At 41.3% G+C, this 24,026-nt stretch overlaps 3 protein-coding genes across 4 annotated transcripts; all 3 read right to left on the bottom strand.

The window, feature by feature from the left end:
* Positions 1-745: 745 nt before the first annotated feature.
* On the bottom strand, positions 746-4,720 carry LOC133018117 (bile salt-activated lipase-like). The gene is made up of 11 exons (XM_061084465.1): positions 4,593-4,720; positions 4,351-4,498; positions 4,157-4,276; positions 3,878-4,075; positions 3,674-3,804; positions 2,841-2,948; positions 2,599-2,713; positions 1,924-2,110; positions 1,625-1,828; positions 1,146-1,355; positions 746-1,027 (listed from the first exon to the last, which is right to left on the bottom strand). Exons 1-11 carry the CDS (start codon positions 4,656-4,658, stop codon positions 850-852), a joined length of 1,665 nt encoding a protein of 554 aa, XP_060940448.1. The 5' UTR covers positions 4,659-4,720; the 3' UTR covers positions 746-849.
* An 811-nt stretch (positions 4,721-5,531) lies between these two features.
* On the bottom strand, positions 5,532-10,608 carry gtf3c5 (general transcription factor IIIC, polypeptide 5). 2 transcript variants are annotated; one of them, XM_061072413.1, is made up of 11 exons: positions 10,288-10,608; positions 8,986-9,184; positions 8,647-8,842; positions 8,242-8,425; positions 7,933-8,037; positions 7,430-7,544; positions 7,196-7,276; positions 6,765-6,853; positions 6,377-6,459; positions 5,939-6,078; positions 5,532-5,809 (listed from the first exon to the last, which is right to left on the bottom strand). In XM_061072413.1, exons 1-11 carry the CDS (start codon positions 10,483-10,485, stop codon positions 5,628-5,630), a joined length of 1,572 nt encoding a protein of 523 aa, XP_060928396.1. In that variant the 5' UTR covers positions 10,486-10,608; the 3' UTR covers positions 5,532-5,627. The 2 variants fall into 2 exon arrangements, with proteins under 2 accessions (XP_060928396.1, XP_060928397.1); XM_061072414.1 differs by having other exon boundaries at positions 5,532-5,806.
* A 7,736-nt stretch (positions 10,609-18,344) lies between these two features.
* Positions 18,345-22,087, bottom strand: gfi1b (growth factor independent 1B transcription repressor). Its single transcript, XM_061077594.1, has 7 exons — positions 21,932-22,087; positions 21,493-21,593; positions 21,007-21,186; positions 20,678-20,907; positions 20,357-20,494; positions 19,291-19,456; positions 18,345-18,868 (listed from the first exon to the last, which is right to left on the bottom strand). The coding sequence occupies exons 2-7, from the start codon at positions 21,584-21,586 to the stop codon at positions 18,690-18,692; spliced, it is 987 nt and encodes a 328-aa protein (XP_060933577.1). The 5' UTR covers positions 21,587-21,593; positions 21,932-22,087; the 3' UTR covers positions 18,345-18,689.
* Between the last annotated feature and the right edge of the window lie 1,939 nt (positions 22,088-24,026).

The following is a 24,026-nucleotide window of genomic DNA, read 5'->3' as shown; positions in this document are numbered from 1 at the left end:
ATGTGTTACTAATTCATTATCTGACCACATTTGACCATAGTCTGCATTTAAATTATTGACTAAAAGTCGTGTTTTGTGGGGTCACGACCTCCGAATCATTCACAATTTATCTGAATGAAATCAGGGAAAATGAACTGAGCTCACCATGTAGTAGGCAAATACGGGCAGCAGCAGTTTCAGATTATCAGGGTGGATGTTGATGTTGGCCTTGACTGCGTTCCGAGAGCAGATGGGCTGGCTCTCAAACATCTAAGCTCAAAAAGGTTAGTTTAAAAGCAAAAACAGACGTATATCTCAGTCATGGGTTACTAAGCTGGTTCCACTTCTGATATTAAACTTCACATATATCCATTCAAACATCAGCATACATTCTTCTTAAAGGGATACGTTTAGCATCTTGACTTTTTGAACTTGTAGACCTATGCTAGCTGTGTTAGCTGGCTAGCTAACTGGATGCTAGTTAATGCTGACAGGCTGGTAACAGTATGGCAGTGCTGTCATGCATTGCCGGAACCTGATCATTGCCCAGTTGTCAGATTGTCTTGTTGTCAAGCTGTGCATTTTGTGTATTTGTACCTGACTGGTTTGTTCAACACAAACAATCCAGCAAAGAATTTGTTCTAGGCGCTCGTTTTTGTTTATCGAGCTAAAACACACCTTAACTCCACATGCACAAATGCAAAGGAAGTTCTTTGAGCACTACATTAAGGCACAATAAAATATTATATAAAAACAAAACAAAATATAATTTGTACTTATTAATTTATTCATGGTGCACAGTACAGATGTGATTCCTTACATCTAATGGCTCTGCACTTAAGGTGCAGTTAGTGCAAAAGCTCTTTATTCTTAGACGGTTGTGGCAAGGTTGGGCAGGACGCTGGTCCAGAAATGAACGTAGCGCATTCTCATCTTCTGTCCCACAGAGTCTTTCTTCATGTTGGAATTGATATCCACGAACTGGTGTGAGTCGCTGGTGAACTCAGGCCATGTGACGGGCACACTCAGCTCTCCTTTGTTGGGATCTCTATGGAAGCAAAAACAAAAGAGCCACTGAATTGAGGCAGTTGTGTTTTTCTATTTCAGTCACTGTTTTATCTCCAATTTCTGCGATTCCACTGTATATTGTGTCTGTCTAATTATACCCAGTTCTGGCAAAGTTGGTCCAGTAGGCAATCATGTAGCCGGAGACGTCACGGTGGCTAGGCCAGTATCCCAGTGGCGAGCTGAAAGGCTTTCCGAACACGTATTGCAGGTCTTCAGCATGGTCGGCTCCCACCCAGCTGGGGTAGGGTCTGCCTAAGCCGCCCAGACGGGTGGGCTGGGAGAATACGTAGGAGTAGGTACGTGCCGTTCTTCAGAAAAAAAAGACAAAAGATGCTCAAAAAGCTTGATTCTTATTAAATATATACACATATTCAGGAGTCTGGTAAAAATGACAGACGTCGAGTTGTAAAATCCATATTTTGTACCTTACCTTTTACTTCTTGTATATTTATCCTCCTACCTTTGCCACCATGGAGCCGAGAGATGTCAACTCCACTTTTACTCCCCAACTACTAAACTAATATGGTGAAAAAATCATATGGACAATGATACCGCTGATAAATTATCCTTTTCTCACTTAGCATTGGCAGCATGAAGGTAGAGAGCAGCCTGTGTAGGAACCAGGAAAATGAAGTCGGTTCCGATGTCCACCACAGTTCTCTTGATGATTTCCCTGCTTGGTCTGGATCCCCAGGTCATGGTGTATGTGGAGTAGGCGTTGTCCAAACCAGCCTGGCCCTTCTCCTTGGTGTACGAACCCAGAAGCCTCTTCACATCCTCACTGCACATGTTAACGGTTGGAAGTTAGGTCTGATAAAACACTGCTCAGTGGTGGCAGTCGATGTTTCACACTGATCACATGACACTTGAACTCACATATGGGTGTCCACCAGGGGAGAGTTGATTGAAGGAACATCTAGACCGGTGAAGAGGTGTCCATCCATGTCGTTGATTCCAGCGATGTAGTCAATGTCAGCGGCGTTGTGGAACAGGTTGCGAGGGTCATCAGGCAGGAAGTCGCCATCGATCACGGGAGACAGGAGCAGGTTTCCTACGATGGGGTCTAACAGAGGCAAGATACCACCAGACACTCATTACAACTGTGGCATCTTACTTACCATTTGATAGAGCTGCTGTTGACTTGTATGAACTAACTCCATCATGTTGTCCATACTGTATCTGAAGAAAACCTTAACATTGAGGTTTAAACGTTTGGTATAGGCTAAATCTGCCGACTGGAGGCGAGATAGAAACATGTTTGTTATCTATCTGCAAAGTGTATTTCCATTCACTCCCAGTTAGACCTAACGCACTCTTTTCCTGTCAGGTTTCTCTTCATGTCCAGTTAAATCATGGGTTCATAAAACACACATCTCCTTCAGGTAATGTCTAGAAAAGCAGCTCTATAGCAAGAAGCACATCTTCTTCGCAGGTGTTTTAAAACACACTTTTGACTTGGACATTTATTTCCTGTGCGATGCTGTTGTATAAAAAAACAAAATCTGACATGTAAATGTAATCTAGGCGACTGTGTGTGGTTGCAGTGCTTACTATCAGGTGAGCTGGTCAGACTGAGAGTGCCGGCCATCGTTAGGAGCACGGGATCAGTCATCTTCAAACAAGCAGCCATTGTTTCATCCGTGGGACAGTTGACCTTCAGAGCGACCTTCAGAGCGGGTTCCATTTACATTAATATACACTGATGTCCATCTTTAAAAACCTGATAACTATTAATAAGACAGGAAAAAGTCTAATAGAGGCAGTGGAAAGATTTATGAGAATCCGTGGTGTACCTCCTCAGCGAACCTGCGGGGATTCTTGTTGATGGCCCACGGGCAAAGGGCGACTCCACTCTGGGAGATGGCTCTCTTGAATAGACCTTTATTGTGGGGAGTGAGAGTCTGTGGGCAGACACACACAAAACCAAGAGGTTAGACTCAAACATTCAAACTATGCATTGTATTCAGATGCGTTGCAACGGGGTTGGTATAGGAGGCAATGGTCTGGGGGCCTGAAGAGGAGAGGGAGAACTCTGTTTAACTCTTTGATCTACAATGAACGGTAGACTGAGACGCTCCATACCACAAGGCCTGGTCAGGGGGTTCATGACCGCGATGTCCCCTGTGCATTTGGTTCGGTTTTCCCCCTTGGTCCCTTTTGCCTAAGACCCACAAAGTCCCTTGAAACGCTCCATCAGAGGAGAGGCGGTGGACTAGTGGCAGGAACTTGGACTATGGGCAGAAAAGGTCTCTGGTTCGTCTCTGGTTCGACTCCACGGAGAAACAACAAAAAGATGAACCTGGATTGATCTGTCCAAAAATCCAAGAGGATTCTCCCTACCCTGTCTAGTGCCCCTGAGCAAGGCACCTTACTCCCCTATCATCTGCTCCCCGGGCGCCGTACATGGCTGCCCACTGCTCTGTGTGTCCTGCACCAGATGGGTTAAAAGCAGAGGTTTAATTTCCCTCCTTGCATGAGTGTGCTTGTGCATGTCTGTGCATGTGTTTGGGACAAATAAATGTATCTTAATCTTAATCTTAATGTTTTTCGACCTCTCAGGTGTCTAACCCTAACCCTGACCCGCTTCAACACACTCAATGAGCTTGAGTCTAGAAACAAAACTCACCTGGAAGCTAACACTAGCTCCACCTGCAGACTCTCCAAGGACTGTGATGTTGTCGGGGTCTCCTCCAAACGAGCGGATGTTCCTGTTCACCCAGGCGATGGCGGCGTGCTGGTCCCACAGACCGTAATTTCCTGACAAGATGGAACATTTCATTATAATATAATTGATTCTGTGGCTGTTTTGAGAGAATAAACTGCCATCTACCGGGCAAGCTCGAGTCTCCAGTGCTCAGGAAACCCATAGTTCCCACACGGTATCCCAGCGTCACCACGATGACATTTCCTCTGTCTGCAATCTCCTGACCGCTGTACAGATAGTTATCCAGGAAGTTAGCACCCATGGAGCCTCCGGCCAAGAAGCCTCCTCCGTAGATCCAAACCATGACGGGCAGATCTGTGGAGACTACAGGCCAAACAGAATCAGAGGCAGCTGCAGTGTTGATCTATCGTGAACGACACTTGGTCCTTCTCTCTCTGTGTTTACCTGAGCTGCCATGGGGAACCCAGATGTTAAGGTACAGACAGTCCTCACTCCCTCTGGTATCGCTCATGAGCATGTTCACCTGAATGCATCTCTTTCTGTACTCAGTGGTCTTCATGATCCCTGAAAGAAGACACACATGGTTTAAGTTTTGGTCTGATTGTCAGATCTCATTTGTGAGAAGGTCAATCACCCACCGTCCCAGCCAGGGTGACGCTGTGGCTTCTCAAACCTTCCAGGTTTGTCAGCAAAGGGAACCCCTCTGAAGACGTCCATGTGACGACGGTACCCGAGACGAATGTTCTCGCCCTGCACCATCCCCCCCTCAGTGTACACTACCCCGAGCTACAGAGAGATTCAGCACACAAAAAAACTGAAATTTGGCAAATGAATATATTAGAATTCAACAAATGTGATATTGTTATTGTGAAGCACTCACAGAGGACCCGGTGAACACCTCCTGGAACACGGCAAAAGCAACCAAAATCTCCAGCATCGCCATCATGACTGTGAGAACCAGGTTGGTTTCCAGGCTTGGTCTTTTATAAAGGGGACTCCTCCCCTGAACATCTGACCACTGGGCAGTGTGTGGGCAGCTTTTCTTGCTGTTACACAATATTTACCCACCTTGTCCTCAGAGAACCCATTCTAACCTCTTTGCCTTCAAGGGAATATCAAATTTACAAAGGTACAGGATAAGAGATATATTAATATGGATGTTAATTGTCCTGTGACTGCAGTTAGGTTGTGTTGGGCTTTATAATCACTATGAGGCATTGACTTGATTAGGTTTAACATAAAGATCGTTTATGAGACATTAACCTTTGAGAAGTGACTTTCCAACTTTTGCAGTATTGCATCAGGAATCCAACCTGGACTATAAATACCTTTTATAACCACCAATAAAGAAGTACTTAAGTAAATTAAGATGAACATCGATCTTAAATACTTTCTAAAAACATATGATACAGGAAATTCTATAAAAAAAGCCGTGGTTTGTGGTGGTCACAACCCCCCTGACCAACGAATTCTTATCAGTTAAACCTTGAGTCTCATTGAACATTTGTGCAACTTGTAATGAAACTGCTCCTGATATATATCGATATCGCAAGAATGGGAAAGGAGTTACAGCAATTTTGAGTTTTGACCATAGGCCACCACGCTATCAGTTAAGTAAAGGATATTCAGTATTTAAAGCATATGGTCAGTAGATGGCAATTCTAGGGAATTTACTTGTATAATGTTGTGAACGTCTTGTGTCATCATTTTCAATCGTTTTTTAATCAAATTCTCAGTATCTGACCAATTGAAAATCATGTTGTTCAAAGACATATATATATATAGAGACAAACAAAAAGAATAGAAATACTTTGGTTTTTATTTCCATTTCACTAAGTTACTTTACACTTTACAGAAACATACAATACAAAAATATCATCAGTACAGAGACGTGTCATCTAATGTCCGTTCTTTGCTACATGTAATCCAGAATCTCTGTCTCCATCTCGTTTTCACTTCCCTCAGACGGCACAAATTCGTCATCGTCATCGTCCTCGTTTTCACCTTCATCCTCGTCCTCTCCGTCGTCTGCGTAACCATCTTTCATTGAGGTTTTTGAGACTTTGCGTTGGCTTCTTCTAAGGACTGGAGGCACTGCTGAGGGACAGAAAGGACATCAGACAACAGATCGGATGCCTTCACCAGTGATGTTTTCACTGCTGTTTGTGTGTCTGTCTGTTCTGGAAGTGAAGTATGACCCAACGAGGAACCCATTGCCTTTCTTACCTGGTTTCAGTGCCCGGGTGACTTTGTTGATCATGGCTGAGATCATGTTCCTCAGCTTGTCGGTGGTACCGAGAACACACCAGCCGTCCCGCTCGTTACACACCTGTTCATCCCCCTTCTGCTCAGTCACCTCTTTGATACTGGAAAACACACAAACAACTGCATTACAACTAAAAACTGTGAGAGGAGCTGCTGCTAAGGCCCAATTTGATTCCAATTTAATGAAAATGAAAGAGAATATGTGGAAAGATAAGATCTGGTTTTGGAAATCTGGTAAAATGTGGTTCTTGAAAGAAGCTCTGCTGGTCAAAATAATGAATCACATTATCAAAAGTCATTTGGAGGACAGTTTATTTCCTCCCCTAATTTTCCGTCTGATTGCCAGAAAGCCCTTCAAATGAAAAATAGCATTGTCGTGTGTGCACAGAACTGGATTACCTTTCCACATCCAGATCACAGAGCTGGTAAAACATCTGTCTGTGAGGAGGCAGCATGCCCTCTCTGAAAATATAGGAGGCCTCCTGTGGAGATGATGCAGAGGTCAGTATTTATTGTATAAATTAAAACACTCAGAAATAATTATACAGTGCCTTTAATGTTCCACCATTTTCACCATTGGGCATTCACATAATATGCAACATGATAAATAAATAATTATAAATAAAATAAATCGATAGAATAAATGAATAGAATAGACAAATTATAAAATATCCCCATGAAATGTCATTAGAGACGCACTCTGCCATTCAGCATTAGCACCAGCTTGAAGCCAGTTAGCTTGTCATAATACTTTCACATGTGGTGGGAGTACTGGACATTCACTGACCCTCAGCTGGTACGAGATTGGGGTTGTGTCCCGACTGGAGCTTGGACCCTCCTGACCGGGAAGATCCATCACACTCGCTGGCTGAGGGCCTGGAAAAAGAAGAACAGCAGTTTGGCCAACATGTTTTCCCTTGACTCTGGCAGAGCGACAAGATGGCCGAGATTATAGAGAACACGTTACTGCTATTTAATTTAGGGAGCTGAATAAGCATTATCTGGCAGGACCACTTAGAGAAATGGATTTAATTACTGTCAATGTGTTTTCATGGTGACAAGTTAACTATTTTAGTAGTTGTTACTTACTGGGACACGTAAATAAAACAGTTTGTTAACTGTAAATGTTGATATTGACACTTTTCTTGCTGTGACAAGGCTTGTTGACTTTCAGACTCAAATAAATCTACACACATGTAATAAAACCCTCCCACTCACCTGTTTTATTGAACGTAATAGGCAGACTGTAGTTAAATGCACTCCTCTTGGCTTTTATTGGCACGTCAGATATGGAATAACCTAATAAAAAGGGAGGAATCAGAAGTCAGTATCAGTTATATTCTACAATGTCACCGAAAACATATTGTTAGTGTTACTAATAGGAACTGTTGCACTTGCTCATTAACAATCAAAATACAGCAGCTCCGGTCCTGTCCGGCCTCAGGCTCTCACCTGACTTGTTGCTGCAGCGGATCCTGAAATCCAGCATTTGGTATATCTTGGAGTCTGGGTGTTTTCGGGGGTCATGGCCTAACCGCACCCACAGACTCCTCCACGGCCCTGTCACCTTCAAAATTAAGTTGCACGTTTAACTCAAATTTGGGGAAATTATCTAAATGAATAAACAGAATAAACAGTACTAACACTTACAAGAAAATAAAAATCCACTGAAACACTGCCGTTATGAACTATGTGAAAGAAGTTTTATTGACAATATATTTTCTTCTGTGTGAGTCACAGAGGTTGTACCTTGGGGGACTTATGTGTTACATTTCTATATTTACTGAATAAATTATTTATTCAAACCCATAAATGCATGTGAATTTTCCATCCTATAACTTTCTCTGTTCAGCTGCTGCAGACTTACCCCTCACTGGGGTCGCAGTCTCCACGTGATCTTATTTTATTTCACAATATATCTGAATGACATCAGGGAAAAAATTTACTGAGCTCACCATGTAGTAGGCAAATACAGGCAGCAGCAGCTTCAGTTTATCAGGGTGGATGTTGATGTTGGCCTTGACCGCGTTCCGAGACCAGATGGGCCGGCTCTCAAACATCTAAGCACAGAAAGTTTGGTTTGAGATAAGATAAAGGCTCCAAAGATGATGTGAAATCGAACCTGCAAAACATTAAATTGCAACATCTTTTTCCAACTTAAAGCAGATGCTATTTAAGGAGTGAAAACGATTTGATGGGAAAAAATTTATTGGAGTAGGTGTTAAAGCATCCTGTAGAAATAATTACAAAGCAGCCACACAAACCGCTTTCAGTTGTTCTTCAGTCTTTCTGTCAGAGTCCTTCAGGCAGACTCGTACCCAGTTGAGCTTGGCCCCCTCGAGACACTCACTGGGCACAGTGGGATCAGTGAAGCTGACAAAAATGGCATTATTGGGCCGACGCACGCGATTCAGACCGATAAAGCTTTTCTTGTTGGAGGGCATCTGGCTATAAACAGAAAGGAGAGGGGAAATAATTAATATTATGGATTATTCTCCTGAAAAGCTGCATTAGTATCACAGTGGGAAAAAAAAATGTTTCAAATATAGACATCAGAGAATTTGTATTAAAACATCTATTCAAAAGAATAAAACACTAATTCCACTCTTTGTATCTTTAACAGTTGTTGTTGTCAAATCAGGGTTTGAAATCACGGAGCCATTACTGACTTGTGATGGATGTCGGGTCGGTAGAAATAATCCACGGGACTGTCCAGACGTGAGAAGATGGCCGGGGGAAGAAAGTAAGGCATGGGCTTCTCAAAGAACTCCAGATTCTCTGATTTACGAAGGATGATTTTGTCGTACAAAGACACATCTTTTCCACCTTCTGAATGCACGGCGAGACACTGGAAGTCGGCCATCCCTGCAAAGAACAAAGACGTGATCAGAAAAAAAGACAACCTCATCATTTTATGTCTGAGGTGATCAAATCCTGTCCTTTGATAAAGTTTACACATCAGATATTCTTGTTCTGTGCTTCACACACGAGAAGACTTTCGCTCCAACCTTGGAATTTATAGGTTGTTCCGATGACGCCCAGCAAATCCATTTGGATCTGCGCATCCTTGGGGTCTTTTTTTCGCACCCGCCGCCGCACTCGGAGCAGGAGGTTGCTGGACGGAAAGCGGTTCCCACACAGAGGGTGACAGAAGGGATCCTGAGGGCGGTAACGCAGCTCAAGACGCCTGTTGGGGTGAGCGAAGGTCTGTGGAGTCACAGGAGAACCGGACAGTTATCAGATCACTGCAGGCGATTACACACAAGATGACAGGATGAGTGATGAGACGTGTATATCTCTTGGTTGATACTATTTTTAGCCTTTCATATAACGTATATGAACATATGATGTTTGTTTGCCAATATGGACTGAAATTGTTAGTAACTGTTGTACAAATCTATAGACACTTTACTTTATAGTTACTTTTAATAAAGATCAGGGTTACACTGTAAAATATCCAACCTCAAGTACATTACATTACATTTCATTTAGCTGACGCTTTTATCCAAAGCGACTTACAATAAGTGCATTCAACCCCGAGGGTGCATACCAAGAACAACAAGAATCAAGAAAGTACAAGTTCTTCAAAAATAAAGCAAAACTACAAAATGCTATAAGTAAGTGTCATTTAAGTGCTACTAAATTGTTAGTTTCATAAATTGTTAGTGTTTTTATTTTTTATTTTATTTTTTTATTATTATTAACATATGTTTGTTTGCCAATATGGACTGAAATTGTTAGTAACTGTTGTACAAATATATAGACACTTTACTTTATAGTTACTTTTAATAAAGTTCAGGGTTACACTGTAAAATATCCAACCTCAAGTACATTTCTTCGTCATAAGGGATTGATAATAATGATTTAGGAATAACTGTCCAACCAGTGTATCGGCATCAGATTGTTTCCTACCTCAAATTGGCATAGAATATTATATGTTTACCACAAACTTATAGAAACAACTTTGGCTATCAAGTTTTTACAATGTCAATGTCCAAATCTCTGTTGACCTACTATATATTATAGTGCAAAACATTGTAAATTATGCAAATACAAGCATAAATATCTAATTTTGAAGCCTGAACTTAAAGATTAAGTCTAAAAGAGACTTTGTAAAACTGTTTAAAGCTTTGAATAACTAAGATAAAGTCATGTTGTTAAGCCTGACACCCACAACTTTATTATAAGTTATATATTTACTTTACAACATGTACTTTTATGTGTAAAATTCACAACAGGGTGGCACTTGGATGAGGATACTGTGAAGAAATAAAGGGACAGGAAACAGATTAAGACATGTCCCCTCTTACTCTGGACACAGCTCGGTCCCCCCCCAGGGTCTCCAGCATGTTGTCGGTGCTGCTCACCACCGCCGGATACTCCACACAAACGAGGCGGTCGGGCCGCAGCTCCACGGCGGACGAGGCTCCGGGCACGTCCCGGTCCTCCGCCCCGCAGCTCAGCTCCTTCAGGGTGAAATCCAGCTTCAGCTCGTTGAGCTCCGCCATGTCGGCCCCTGACGTTCCTAACACTCAGAGGAAATAGTGATAGTTGTAGTTTAAGGGCGAGAAAGACGTGGAATTAAAAGGAATATCCCGGTTTACACGCCTGGAGCTAGCAAGGAGCTAGGACGTGTCCGTGTGCAAAATAACGCCGGGTGGAAATCCTGGCTAACACAAATGTAGTTCCGCAGATTTCACTAAAACGATTTCTTCAACGTCAAATAAAACCTGAAAAATATAATAAATAAAACAAGGTTTTATGGATGCATCCTGCTCCTCCTCTTCCATTTATTTTCTGTATTTATTATTTTTAAATAAATATATTAATTGATTTATACTGTCAATTAAGAAAACGCATGCAAATAGAAAAGAACACGTGCAAATCTACTTTATCAATTTAACGACACACGCGCTGCAAAAAATCGTGCAAATACAGAAACGCGGTGTAAATTGAGAAAAACGACACCGGAAATGTGTCTAGGGGACCCAAATAAGTGATGAACCTGGTTGTAGTTCAATGATTTCTGTACTTCCATCACCACTGACGAGCAGCAGACTTTAATAACCTCACAAATAATTGAACTACAGACAGGTTCTTTATTTATAATTTTTATAATGTATGTATTTATTTTTCTGTATAATTTGCACGTGTATCTTTTTATTGGTGTTTTATTAATTCTCATCGTTGGCTTCTTCTACTTTCTCCAAGTTCCCTGTTGCATCTCATTCTATTTTCAATTAAAAAAAAAATTAATTGTGGGTCACAGTAAATTCTAGTTATTTATATATTGTGCTGAAATTAAGTGTATGTTGCTGTACAGTCTCTCACCACATGGTGGCGGTATATAACCAAACATGACAGTCAATGACTGCAGGAATGAGATTATGCCTCCATTAAAGTTTCACCCCACAATTGACTGAATCCTCCTTAATGCAATTTCAAGAGTCTATTTGGATTTAAAGGATCCGTCTATGACTTCTTATCATTCTGTCTCCAGCTCCGGGGGCTTTAACATTTACTAAAAGTACCTCAGCATTGTGGGAAGGAGACGTCCACCGACATCAGGAGTGGCTCAGCAAAGAGGATTTGCTTGCTGTCCCTCCCCGAAACTGTCAACACAGTGTCAACCCCTCAGAGAAGAAAGAGACCTCAACGCATGTGTCAGTTTACGAGCTTATTAAGATGCAGTCATATAGGGAATTACACTCTGTTTACTTTGATTCTAGTTTGCCTTCTAATCTCATGTCTGCCGGCAAGTGCAAAGCTTGACATTAGATTTCAACAATGTGGGCCTGGAGGTATTTGCACCTTCGGAATCGCCTTCTTTTCAGTTGAGGTGTATTGTCCTATATTGGTATTTATTTTAAAGTAACAATCAGATGTGTTTTTATGATTTTGTCAGGCCAGGTGCATAGATTTCACATGGTAGAGATTGAAGGAATAACTTCCTCTATTGGGAGTCAGCTTGTTTTGCATCTGACTCTAAACACAACAACTAATCATCAACCTGTCAGCACCACCGAATTTCAACCCTGTGTGTCAAGTACAGTACAGGTTGATTGGCCTTAGATTAAAGATTAAAAGCATTAAATGAAAAAACTAAAAACAAATTCAAAGCAGCAAATTTCCCCTGCATTAAAGGAATAAAAACCACACCTAAATATACACGTTTAATATCATATACACAACTGCATTACAGTTCAGGGCCCTGGGGCAAACAAATAATTTTTGAATCCAGGTTGCAACATGTAAAGCAAATAAGAGTTGGGTTCTGTTAAGTCTATTTGTTTTGGGCTTGCCTTAACACTTAGCTAAGCTAAGCAGCTCCTGAATCAGTCTCTGTACTTGAACACGACAGAAGCATTATTTAACAACAACTGTGCTCTTCCTGCGTATACGTCCTCTGAAATGATGGTGAATCTAAGTCCAGTATTCTTTCTCTGTTAGCTTCATAACCTCTGTTTTAGTCTCTACTGACTCCTGAGGTAAATATCTGGCTCTTACCATTCAAATCCCAGCTCACGATTATTACACCGAAGGACAGACCATCATGTCCATAACAACCATTCTCTCAGTTCTTACAGGAAGGGTTTTATTTATTTTTTATTTTTATTTTATTTTCTTCTTTGGATCTCTGTTTGTTTCGTCAGATTCTTCACTCTACGCTTCTGTTCTTGTAGGAATATGGGTTCAACTGCACATTAGGTCGGTACAGGTTTACCACAGTGTTGTAAAGCTCAGTGTTTGGTGGGAAGGTTATAAGAGGTGGGGACGGGAGGCACTGACTGACAATCTGTTGTGTGCTGTGGTGAAGTGAAGATTTTGATGATCTTTTTTCTCTTTCTATCTTGTCACCCCGTCGCTCTCTGGGACCCTCGTAAATCGACTCTCGGCCCAGCTCTTCACGCTGCTATCTCTGTCGAGGGCTTGTCCGCTCCTCCCTGCCTTTCTGCGGGCCTGTTCCAGCCGTTACAGTGTGGGGCGGCCATGATAACGTTATCAGTCGGCCTCCATCGCCCGGCTCCTGCTGGAAGAGTCTGCTGCCTTCAGATTTCAACCCTCCCTCCGTTTCCGCTCATACTGGCTTCTCACTCAGCCCGTGTACTCTGGCGTCCCGTCAGCTCGCCGTTTGTAAGTCAGAAAGGCGTTCTGTACGCACGGCCATGTTTGGGTGTGTGATGTAGACACGTGGGCCACACCCACATGAACCTATTCACTTTCTGTTGACAAAACAAAAGATTGTTACCAGTGATTTCTTTCACTGCAGCCACATTACAAATGTACTCACAACTCTCAACAAGGCTAATAAGACCTATCATTTCCGGTAGCAGGGGTTTCTCATGACTTTAGAACTGATTAAATACGTGCGCACATTACGGCCAGGTCTAGAAAAGCATGATTTTTCTCCCAGTTTTAATTAAATAATTCATGATTAGCTTTAAGATTGAATTTTGGACCAAAATGATGGCTAGCCGCCATAGAGCTAGGCTGCTAGCTCGACTCATGAAAGCAAAGCCTAAATAATGTTGCGTGCATTAAACCGCAGGAACCTCACCACCCACAAGTTCGAAATCCAAGATGGCCGCACTGTAGTTTTTTGACTCTTTATTATCACTTCTGTCTTTAAATGTGTCGTACACATGCTCTGACATATTTAATTAACACGCCAGCTCATCTTTAAGTGAGTAATGAACATCGTTTTTGGCTGCGACTGCTTGATGATGAGAACAAAGGTCTCAGCTGAGTTTACAACGATTGCTGAAGCCCACATTTGTAACTATAAGATGTTCAAGAGCATCAATTCGGTGAGTTGTGATTATCTCTGGAAGGTTGGAGCTCTTCTGATGACCCGATCCACCCCGAAGGCCACAGGTCGACTCGCTTGCTCCTAAAACAGACGATTAAATCCTGAAGAAAAATCCGCCTCAAACTAATGTAGATTTTCTTTCCCCCTTATCGCTCCCGCTCGACACTTCGTAGGCGCTGTCGTCATCTTTGCACTTATCTATAGGAGCCCAGGACCACAACACAGTGTCACTGGCAATCAAACAGTATCACGCCCTCACACTGTGACAGCAGCTTCCTGTGTGCAGTCACATAGAGGAAATCTGCTGACAGCTCGGTTTTAGATTCATCTGTCTGTTTTGTAAACAAAGCATCATTGGCAGGCTTCTCTTTCTACACTAACTTTTCAGAAAACAGCACAACTGTCGGTAACTGTCTCGTGTTTATAATCAGGATTTCAGGATGTAAAAATAACTTTTTTTTTACTTTATCTGATAATAAAATGTGTAACTCCTAACAACAACTCCAAGAAACTGATGTTTCTACTTCCATACACTGAAAATATTGCAGTTTTCATGTAGTATATTATCTAGATTTCATGTAAACTCTTTATTAGATTACATTATAATCATGCAAGCACAAGCACTTGCTACCGAAAACCCACATTTTCAGAACTGCTTTCAATATGATATAACGTGTTTCTTACTTTTCAATGTGTGATTTTGATGTATATTTTACATTTATAGTTTTCTATTTTCATCTGCTCTCTGTTTATGTAATCCTGGTAAGTATCCTCAAGCATTTGTTAAAAGCACTATACAATAATATTATTATCATTCATATTATTATTAATTAAAAGAATAGCTCTTCTTTTACATAATTGTGAATTCTGCCTTTTGCATCAACTCCCTGGAAATTAATAAGACACTGTCATATCTACTTTCACCCATAACCACAGCCACAAGTCTTTACACTTTAATGAATCTCAGAAACTCTCCAATAATTGTTGTTAGTGTTGTTTCATATTGTTTTGTCATACAGATAAAGATTTAACCTAATTAATCAATTGTTACCATTGGTCTCCACTCGGGTCATTTTACATTTTGGCCCTGATTTTATGGAAAACAGTTTTCCAGAAGCTTCGTGGAAAGGAAACTTTTTCTTTAAGTCCCTCAGGTCCATTAACCAAAGAGAAATAAGACAAAACATTTGCATGAATCCTGAATTTCTTAATAAGCTCATGTAGAAACATTAAGAAGAAAGACAAAATCTGGGACATGCAAAAGTAAAAGTGATTTTTTGGGGGGAGTGGAGGGGAGGAGCAGAGATGTGTATGACCAAAACAAAGCCAGTTAGAAAACCCATAGGATGAGACAAACGGTCCATATGATGACAGTAAATAGAGCCTCAGATTTTCGTGACATGTGTTTGATCTCATTGGTAGAGAGGGGAGATCTCGGGCTCAGTTTTCCGTGAGCGTGGCCCTGTGGCCTCGGGCATGTTCATCCATGCGTCCTGCAGCGTTTTCACAGAACTGTCCAGGGTTCATTTGCATAGAAGCCATTTGCAAGACAAATTTCACCCCTGTGCTCCGTCGCAATACCTGCTGTTACTTCCAGTACGTGTGTGTGTGTGTGTGTGTGTTTGTGTTAAGAGAGAGCTGCATTCGGTTTGGTGCAGTCATGTTTGATTTGTATTTATGTATTGATTGATCCTTTGCAGTGTGGAACAGGTTTGGTGGATCTCTGTGTTTGTTGGTGCTCAGACTAGTTCTGGTGTCAGATTGTTCTGATACAATCCATGTCGACAGGCTCCAAGAACAAATTACACTTTTAAAAAATGAAAAAACATTTCTTATCTGTCATTATGCTGTTTCTTTACATGTCTTCTGTATACGTTTGCATCTCGAGTGAGAAAAATGTTGCTCAGTGACTGTTTTAGAAATAAAATCAGGTGTATTTGTCACTTTCAGGATACCACAGCGCCTCAGGCAACACACATATGCAAATGACCGAGGGCTGGATAACCACATCAACAGCTCCAGCTCCCTCCCCCTCTGCTGCGTTGCCAGAAATTTTGGTTCAAACCTAAATTAAGAAAATGACTCCACTGAGTATAACGCTTTTTACACCCATGTGCACCTGTTTACCTGTGGAGGAATGTAACAGGTGCATCTGGGCCCCGAACGCTTTTACCTGTTTTACCCCAGGCTACCCCCCCACCCCCCCACCCCACACACACACACACCTGTAGGTCTGCCAATTCTCTTTCAGGACCTATGTCCTGTTTGTTCAGTCCCACCCAGGATGATCCTCTTCTCTGTTGGTTACCTGTGCAGGATTTTGATTTGCCTGGTTTCCAGCACACACACCAGGATGCGGTGGCGGGTCTAACTGTCGCGTGGGATCACAACAGACCCCGCTGCCCCAGTAATATCAACACATTTTGCATAAAGCTCACAGATTTGTTTGCCAGACAGTAACCTCTCATGTCTCCTCTGTTCCCCGGTTCAGACACTGATTTCTGCAAAACAGGTGAATAAACTATTGTTCTTTAATCTGTGAGGCCATCTTTTGATTCATGGTATTGAAAGTATAATGAACCAATGTTTGGCCCTGCATGATAAATCCTTTTTATCCAGCTGACAAAGATGCAGAGTGTAGAACTCAAATTCTTCCTCAGGTCACTTTTCTGAAAAACTTTGAGGCAACCGGAAAATTCAGGAGGAGGAGGAGGGGTTTGGGCCATGTCTCTCTGAAGGCAGAGGACTCGTCTTCAGTGGCCTAATGCTGAGAGACAAATAAAGTAAAGGACAAGTTGCAACAACAAGAAAAGTTCCTAAAATGTGAAATAAACTCAGATGCAGTTATTCACAGAGCTGCTTCTGAAGGAGGAAGCAGATGTTTGACGGAGCAGCTGATTTCTGTTTGCACACAGTAAACCACACATGTCACTAAAACCATTCAGCTTCAATCCCCCAACAACAACAACAACAAGGACACATTTACATAAAGTAAAAAACACTTCTGACAAGTATTTAAGTATTTACATCATTTTAATACGTTGATATCAACTGTGGAATGTAACTTGTGGTCATAAGTCAAAACTTAAATGTCATGATATGTAAAACAATGACGGTAAAAATGACAGAGCTGGTTTAGCTTTGTTGCCGTCAGCAGTGCAAACGTGTCTGCACTTGTCCAGTAATGTAAAAAAAAAAAAAATGTAAAGACACCAATGCAGATAACATGACTTGAAGGCACCTTTAGTGAGACACAGACCAGCAACGTAAAAGCACAAAGAGTGAAGACAACATGGCGTTTTGCTTTTTTGTCAGACTTGTGCAAATGAGCTGATCAGAATCCAGGTTAAAATAATTGATCCATTCAAGTTTGTTCAACTCAAAGACACAAGTGAAGGCAATGATCACGTCATAATAATATCAACGAAAGATTAGGATTGGTTACGTGATACAATGATGCTCAATATATTTTTCTGACTTATATTTTAAATAACTTGTTTAAGTACAAAGAAATCCCATCTGAAAAGTGCAGAAGATAATTTCTCTGAGTTTAAATAAAATTTTTCAAAAACCCCCCAGAAATGTCCTGAAATATTTTCTATTTTCTATTGTTTGAATATTTCTTTATAGCACATTAACAGAAGTCATTCATTCTCACATAAAAAAAACAACTTCTACATCCCAATTAGGTTCGATTGAGCCACCAAGCTGAGTTCCTTTCAGCAGTTGGTCTAATGTCCCTTTTTAAAAACCTGTCCTAGAAACTGTGACTGCAGTGTTTGTCAGATTTAACAGGCTGAGGTGATGATCTGATTTGCCTGGAGCAGATTAATGTCCCAACAGGTTTTGGTGTTTGAGGAAGGTGGTGAGTTAAAGTAAATCCAGGAGGCTGACTGGGTGTGGTGACAGTTGACTAAGTAATCAATCCTTATTTTCCTCAGCCTCTTATTTAATCCCTGTATCCCACTGGACTCACTGTGAAGGCCAAGCAGCAACAATGGATGTGTGTGTGTGTGGCCGCAATTACCGTCTATGCGGCAGTTCTGATTTCATATTGAGATTATGGAGCTGGTTCGGCCTCTATAACGAGGAAGCTGCAGAGCCTCGGATGTTTGGGGATGTAAAACTTCTCCTTTAACAACTTTTTCCTCGATTCTGAGGAATGAGCTTACTGGCCTCAGATTTGCATGCTGCTCCAGGTGTGTTATTTGAATGCAGTATCACTCCACTCCATATCTCTTCCCTGTCCCGCAAGAGATTTTCACCCGAGGCCACAGTTGTGTCGTTGTCCTACATCCTGCTTCGACAGGAAAGTGACTCAGGAAAACACACAGAAAGAGTTGAACGGCGAGAAATTGTGTGTTTGCAGTGCTCATCGTGTCATCTTAGACAAACACCGCACTTGTCTCTTCCCTTCCAGCCATGACGGATTGCATGTTATATTACACTTTGTTAATTCTTGTTCATCGAGGTAACCAAAGATTTTTATACTCAGTTCAACTTTATTTTTCAAGAAGCAAAGCATTCATCGGCTCTGACAAATTTACATTGCTGAAGCTTTTTTTAAATTAACAGTGAGGAAAACCAAAAGTGATGTAAACACATATTTGAAAGAAGAAAACTTCCAATATATTAAAAAATACATTTTTATCAGCCACTCATTTTCCTCACGACACATTTTTCTGAAGTTAAATCACCTTAAAACATGATTTGATTTCACAGCTTTGTTTTTATACATTATCTGAGAAGACCAAAAATAAACCAGATGTATAAATACATGTTATATCATCTTGTTTGTTATTATCAATGATAACAATAAATTACTGCTTCTACTATTAAAATAATTTGTACAAAAGGGTGCTACTGTAGCGCTCACTTAGCGGTTTTGTGCTCACTTCGGCTTCACTTCATGCCGTGCTGGCTCTCGTGGTGCCGGCGGAGGTCCACCTTGCGTTGGAAGCCTTTGGAGCAAATGTCACATCCAAACGGCTTGAATCCCGTGTGTTTCCTGCTGTGGGTGATCAGGTTGGAGCTTTGACTGAACGCTTTGCCGCACACTTGGCATTTGTGAGGTTTTTCACCTGTAAAATACAAAGAATACAATAAGAAATCAATGGTTTATGGGGCAAAAAGGAGCTTCAACTTCCTCTCCACTGGTACTGGAAAATCACGTTTGCTGTGCACAAGCACCACAAATGGTGCCAAATATATTACCATGAATTTAAAATGTATATTCATATGAGTGAGTGAAGAATCCTGCCATTGTTTAGACATTTGCTGGAAACAAATGTGGGCTGCAGGAAGTTCATCTCACAGAGCTCCGTGTGAAGCAGGAAAAGCAGATAGGCAAATCAACAGGACATTTGTTTAAAGTTTCTTTTTCAGATTTATCAGCAGTTATATTACTCCTGGAGACTGTGCACTTGGAAAGCACATGATTACAGGGAGAGGAGCCATGCACAGTTTTACTTGTTTCGTTTTACACCTCAATATTGAGACGTACCAGTGTGAATGTACGTGTGTTTCTTCATGTCCGACTTCTGGTGGAACCTCTTGCCGCAGAACTGGCAGGGGTAAGGCCTCGTGTCCGAGTGGATGAGCAGGTGTGTGGAGAGAGTGGACGAGCGCTTGAATGATTTTCCACACATCTTGCACTCGAAGCTTTTTTCCTGATCAAAAACAAAAGTACGGCAAAAGTGTTACACACAAATACATTCGGAATAAAGGTCCATTTACTGTGGATAGTTTTTCTGGAGCTTTCGGTCATTACACATGGTCTTCATCGGCAGATGGACTTTGACCAGTTTTCAGGGAACTGGAGATGTTACAATATTTAGTTTGACTCCTTCTTGTATTTTGCATTTTGCAAATAAACCAGGTAGGACGGACACAAAGTTCTCTCACTTGACTCTGCACCATTGATTGTTTAAAAAACGCTCTGCACACAACGTCCAGCTCACAAACAATAGAAAAGTGTCAGTAAACTGCAGAACTGCTTCAGGGGGAATCACAAGGTTTTCTGAAGAAATCTACAGACCATTACCACAGGCTAAGCTAACAGCCCATTCTAAACCAGCAGGTTAAGAACTGGGACCGTGCTAATTTTCAGAGATGGCAAAAGCCACAGAAAGCCATTTTTCTTTGAATTATAACTTCATATATTTTATTTCTAGTTGCAGATATTGTTTTTTTTTTGGTAAATTTATCATAAGTCTGAGGTGAATATTGTCGAGACATCCATGTTGCAACACGACCATGTGAACGCCAACCATACAAAACTGTTCATGGCCATGACTTCCTGTGTCATTACCACAAGCTCACGAGTTTCATTTGAAGACAACAGATGACCCTGATGAGGTCACAGTCATTTATTCAGGGTCAAATAAAGACAGGTGCATTATGGGAAGTATAGGATCCAGCAATTTTCAACCTTAATTCCCACAAAGGGTCTAAAAGTGTAAACGTCCCAGATTCTTCTCTTCTGCTTTGATTCTGACTCTTCAGACCATCTCCCACGTCCTCTAAACTCTATGAAAGGTTAGTGCTGAGGAGGACTTATGGTGTTTTACCTGCGAGTGGACATTCATGTGCTGCTCCAGACTGACGGCGTGACCGAAGGTTTTCCTGCAGATGTTGCATCCGAAAGGCCTCGTTCCGCTGTGCGACCTCCGGACGTGGACCTCCAGTCCGTGTGGCGTCGAGAACACCTGAAAGAAAGTTTGACCATCAGTGACACAGCCTGCTGATGCAAACAAATCAATATGAAATGCATCTACCTTTTTGACATTTTCAATGTGCAGTGGATTTATTGTAGGATTGAGCAAACTATCCTAGATCCTATATATGTTCTATCATCTCCCACATGTTGCAGGTCATCACGTGGCGTGTACCTTGTCACAGGTGATGCAGTGGTAGGTGTTGGAGGTGGGGGAGTAGTGCGTGCTGCAGTCCAGAGGCTGCTGAGGCTGTGGACTGCGGCTGATGTGGCTGCCGTACAGATTGCTGGCGTGCTGCAGCACCGTGGGGCTGAAAGTCACCTGACGCATCTCGTAGGACGAAGGCACCTGATCCCAGGCATAGGACGGCTTGTAGTAGGGAGGGAACTCTGCCATGTGAGGCTCTGAGGTTGCAGACACAGAAAAAGAAGACATGATTTTACACTCTGATCTGAAGTGATGCAATGCAACAGGAATAAGAAGGAGATGCACTTGCAGCTCACCAGGGAGGAAGTATGGCTGTGTGGGAGCTGCAGGAGGCCTGGCTGACTCTGGGTGGACGGGTAAGGGACAGGCCAGCTCTGGCTCTTCCTTTTCAAATGAGGAGCGGTCCGGGGGGGAGTACTCCCCCTCCGACTGAGCCCCATCTGAAGTTTCTGAGGTCTGAGTTGCTGCTGGGACTTCTGCAACAAACAAAATGAGCAGGACTGATTCAAACAGAAGACGTCACTCTGTGTGGTTATGGACAGCAAGTAAACAAAGAACCCTCCGGTTCCTCCTGGAAGACATTTATAACACAGGAGATATTCAGTCAGAGCAAAATCTTGACTTTCGGATTTGAACAATGATGTGTTGATATCAGCATAATTAAAACATTTAAAATATTTAATACAAAGCAAACTGCTCTAAAGTTGTTTTCTATGTCAATAAAAGTACACAGCAGCAGTGTAGGTGTCCCTCATGTACTCACATTATATAATTAGTCTTACCTGTATATGTGGCGGCTTTGGACTCATCTTCATGTGAACGGTGGACGTTATAGGACGTGCACCTTTTGTTTTTCACCAGAAATGACCGAGGCATGTTGATCCTACACCAGGGAAATGACAACGAGTGGTTAGCTTAAGTTAATTAGGAGGTTTGATCGAGTCAGAAGAGCTTAGAACGGCCGCTGGAAGTTCACTTCTCATCGAATAACGTCAAGAAAAACAATTTGACCTCTCACAGTTATACAGAAAAATAACAAAACAATTATTTAATTTATAATAATAATTAGCTGTGAAAGAGGGCTTGTTAGCGTTTTAGCAGCTTGGAGGACAATAATGATAAATTAAAACCTTTTCAAAGGGTGTTTAAAAGTTTGTTTCTAAGTTTAATTTTAGTTTACATGCTACTTTTCGGTCTATTTCACAAGTTGCGGCCACTCACCGTGAACAGAGCAGGTTCCCGTCCAAATTAAGAGCGTTTTAAAAATGTAAATAATATTAATAATACAAATTTCCGTCGTGTGGGAAAGGAGAAGATGAGCATGAGTCAGAGAACCTGTCGTTAAATCCTTTCCTTAAAGTCAGCAAAGCAAAGCAGTGTTTTAAAGAAAGCATCACACACTTCGCTGCTGTCTCTTCTCTCCCCTCCCTGATATCCAATCAGATAATTTCACAGTGGAATCTGAGTGTGGTTTTCCACCAATGAGAGGCCAGAGCTGCAGAGGGAAATTTGCCTAGAAAAACACGGGGCCTTCGCAGCAGTTAGATGAAACAAGGTGGTGAGGACAGGTGAAGCGAAAAAAACATGTTAACTACAAGGTGATGAATTAAATACAGTTCAATGCTTTGGGAGAGAAATACATGTATTTCTAGCTGATCTTAGACTTTGCTTTCAAAAACACAACATATTACGAGTATGTACATTTTCAATTTGAACTTCGAAAAAACGGTAGATTTCAACCCCCCCAAGAAAATCCGACTAATTGTTTCCACCTAACATTGTTTGATTTACAGGATTCCGGTGTATGAGTGTGTGTTGTGTGCAAGATTTAAACCACCATAGAGAAAACATATGAGAGTGTAGCACCTCCAAAGATACACACACCAAACCAGTCCGGGAGATTTACTCTGCATCAACATAGGTGTTCAGTCAGATTTCATCCCAGGAGGCTCCAGTTTCAAACATTACAGCTGCAGAAGAAGAGTTAAACCAGGTATAATAACAATAAAATGAAATACTAATGGGTATAATAATAATCATAATAATATTAGTAGTAATAATAATGTGAAATCTTGTTAAAAACAAAGTTCAGGAGAGGAGAAAAACTTTGGAGAGAAGGGAAGTTACGTGAGGAGAAACAGTGCAAGTCTGCCATCTGGTGGTGTGAGTGTGTATCTTCACTCTGTTTTGTTGTGTGTGTGCAGAGCTTTTTAGAAACAGGCAGAGTGAAGTCAGACAACTTTGTGTTCATCCTCTCTGGTTTATCTGCAGGGAATATTCAATGTGTTTTGCATAAATAGTATAATAAAATTTGCTTTATCACTTAAATGCTGTTAAAGTATGTTGGCTTTTTTCAGAGGTCTTTTAAGCAATCGATATAATCTTCAGACCCAAGTTGATGACTTTTCAAAATCCAAGCTTTGTAATTCAGCTCGATGTGAAGCGTTGAGGCAACACAAAGAATATCATGAAGTGCATTTACTTTGAAATAACAATACTCATAGGTAGGAGGTTTGATCCAGTTGTAGAAGACTACTGTGGTTTATCTGAGGACGTCGAAGAAGATGAAGATGTCCAACTCACACAGACTGACTGTTAGCCCCCTCACTGACTGTGAGTCCAAGTGGCTCAAAGTATGACTCTGCACTTCCCTTGGTCACTAACAATACACATGCTAAGTGCCAAGCACATACATTGAATGGTTTGTGAGAACTGTGGAACTCTGCTGTCTAGTTCAAGTTTCAAATTAAAAGTCATAATTTTTCTGACCTGTTTTTTCAACATCATGTGGAGGTATACACGTTTCAATGACCATGACTACATTTGACTTGGAGGATTAATATTTTGTTCAGTGCTTCATTATTATGAATGATCTCATCAATTCTGTCCTCCAGTGGATGTTTATTTATTTAATTCCCAACCATTACTAAATTTATTTTTTACCAAACCAGTCCGGGAGATTTACTCTGCATAGACATAGGTGTTCAGTCAGATTTCATCCCAGGAGGCTCCAGTTTCACTCATTACAGATGCAGAAGAAGAGTTAAACCGGGTATAAAAACAATAAAATGAAACAAAAATGGGTATAATAATAATCATAATAATATTAAAAGTAATAATTATGTGAAATCTTGTTAAAAACAAAGTTCAGGAGAGGAGAAAAACTTTGGAGAGAAGGGGAGTTACGTGGTTTATCGGCAGGGAATATTCAATGTGTTTTGCATAAAGAGTCTAATAAAATTTACCTTATCACTTAAATGCTGTTAAAGTATATTGGCTTTTTCCAGAGGTCTGTAATAACTTTATTTTTTTTTTT

Source organism: Limanda limanda, chromosome 1 (assembly GCF_963576545.1).
Source record: "Limanda limanda chromosome 1, fLimLim1.1, whole genome shotgun sequence".
Classification (NCBI taxonomy): Eukaryota; Metazoa; Chordata; class Actinopteri; order Pleuronectiformes; family Pleuronectidae; genus Limanda; species Limanda limanda.
Note: the sequence above shows the minus strand (reverse complement) of the source record. Positions and strands in the feature narration are given on the sequence as shown.

Bases quoted from the DNA above. Each gene is read 5' to 3' on its own strand.
- LOC133018117 (XM_061084465.1), bottom strand. From the start codon at position 4,658: ATGATGGCGATGCTGGAGATTTTGGTTGCTTTTGCCGTGTTCCAGGAG. The intron at 2,111-2,598 runs GTAAGCACTGCA...TGCCTCTGTTAG, and splicing joins TCTGACCAGCTCACCTGATA to ACCCCATCGTAGGAAACCTG. The intron at 1,356-1,624 runs GTGAGAAAAGGA...TTTTTTCTGAAG, and splicing joins CTTCATGCTGCCAATGCTAA to AACGGCACGTACCTACTCCT.
- gtf3c5 (XM_061072413.1), bottom strand. From the start codon at position 10,485: ATGGCGGAGCTCAACGAGCTGAAGCTGGATTTCACCCTGAAGGAGCTG. The intron at 8,038-8,241 runs GTTTGTGTGGCT...TTCTGTGCTTAG, and splicing joins CTGAAGAACAACTGAAAGCG to ATGTTTGAGAGCCGGCCCAT. The intron at 6,460-6,764 runs GTCAGTGAATGT...TCATCTCCACAG, and splicing joins CAATCTCGTACCAGCTGAGG to GAGGCCTCCTATATTTTCAG.
- gfi1b (XM_061077594.1), bottom strand. From the start codon at position 21,586: ATGCCTCGGTCATTTCTGGTGAAAAACAAAAGGTGCACGTCCTATAAC. The intron at 21,187-21,492 runs GTAAGACTAATT...TGTTTGTTGCAG, and splicing joins CAAAGCCGCCACATATACAG to AAGTCCCAGCAGCAACTCAG. The intron at 19,457-20,356 runs GTAAAACACCAT...GTTTTTGATCAG, and splicing joins ACATGAATGTCCACTCGCAG to GAAAAAAGCTTCGAGTGCAA.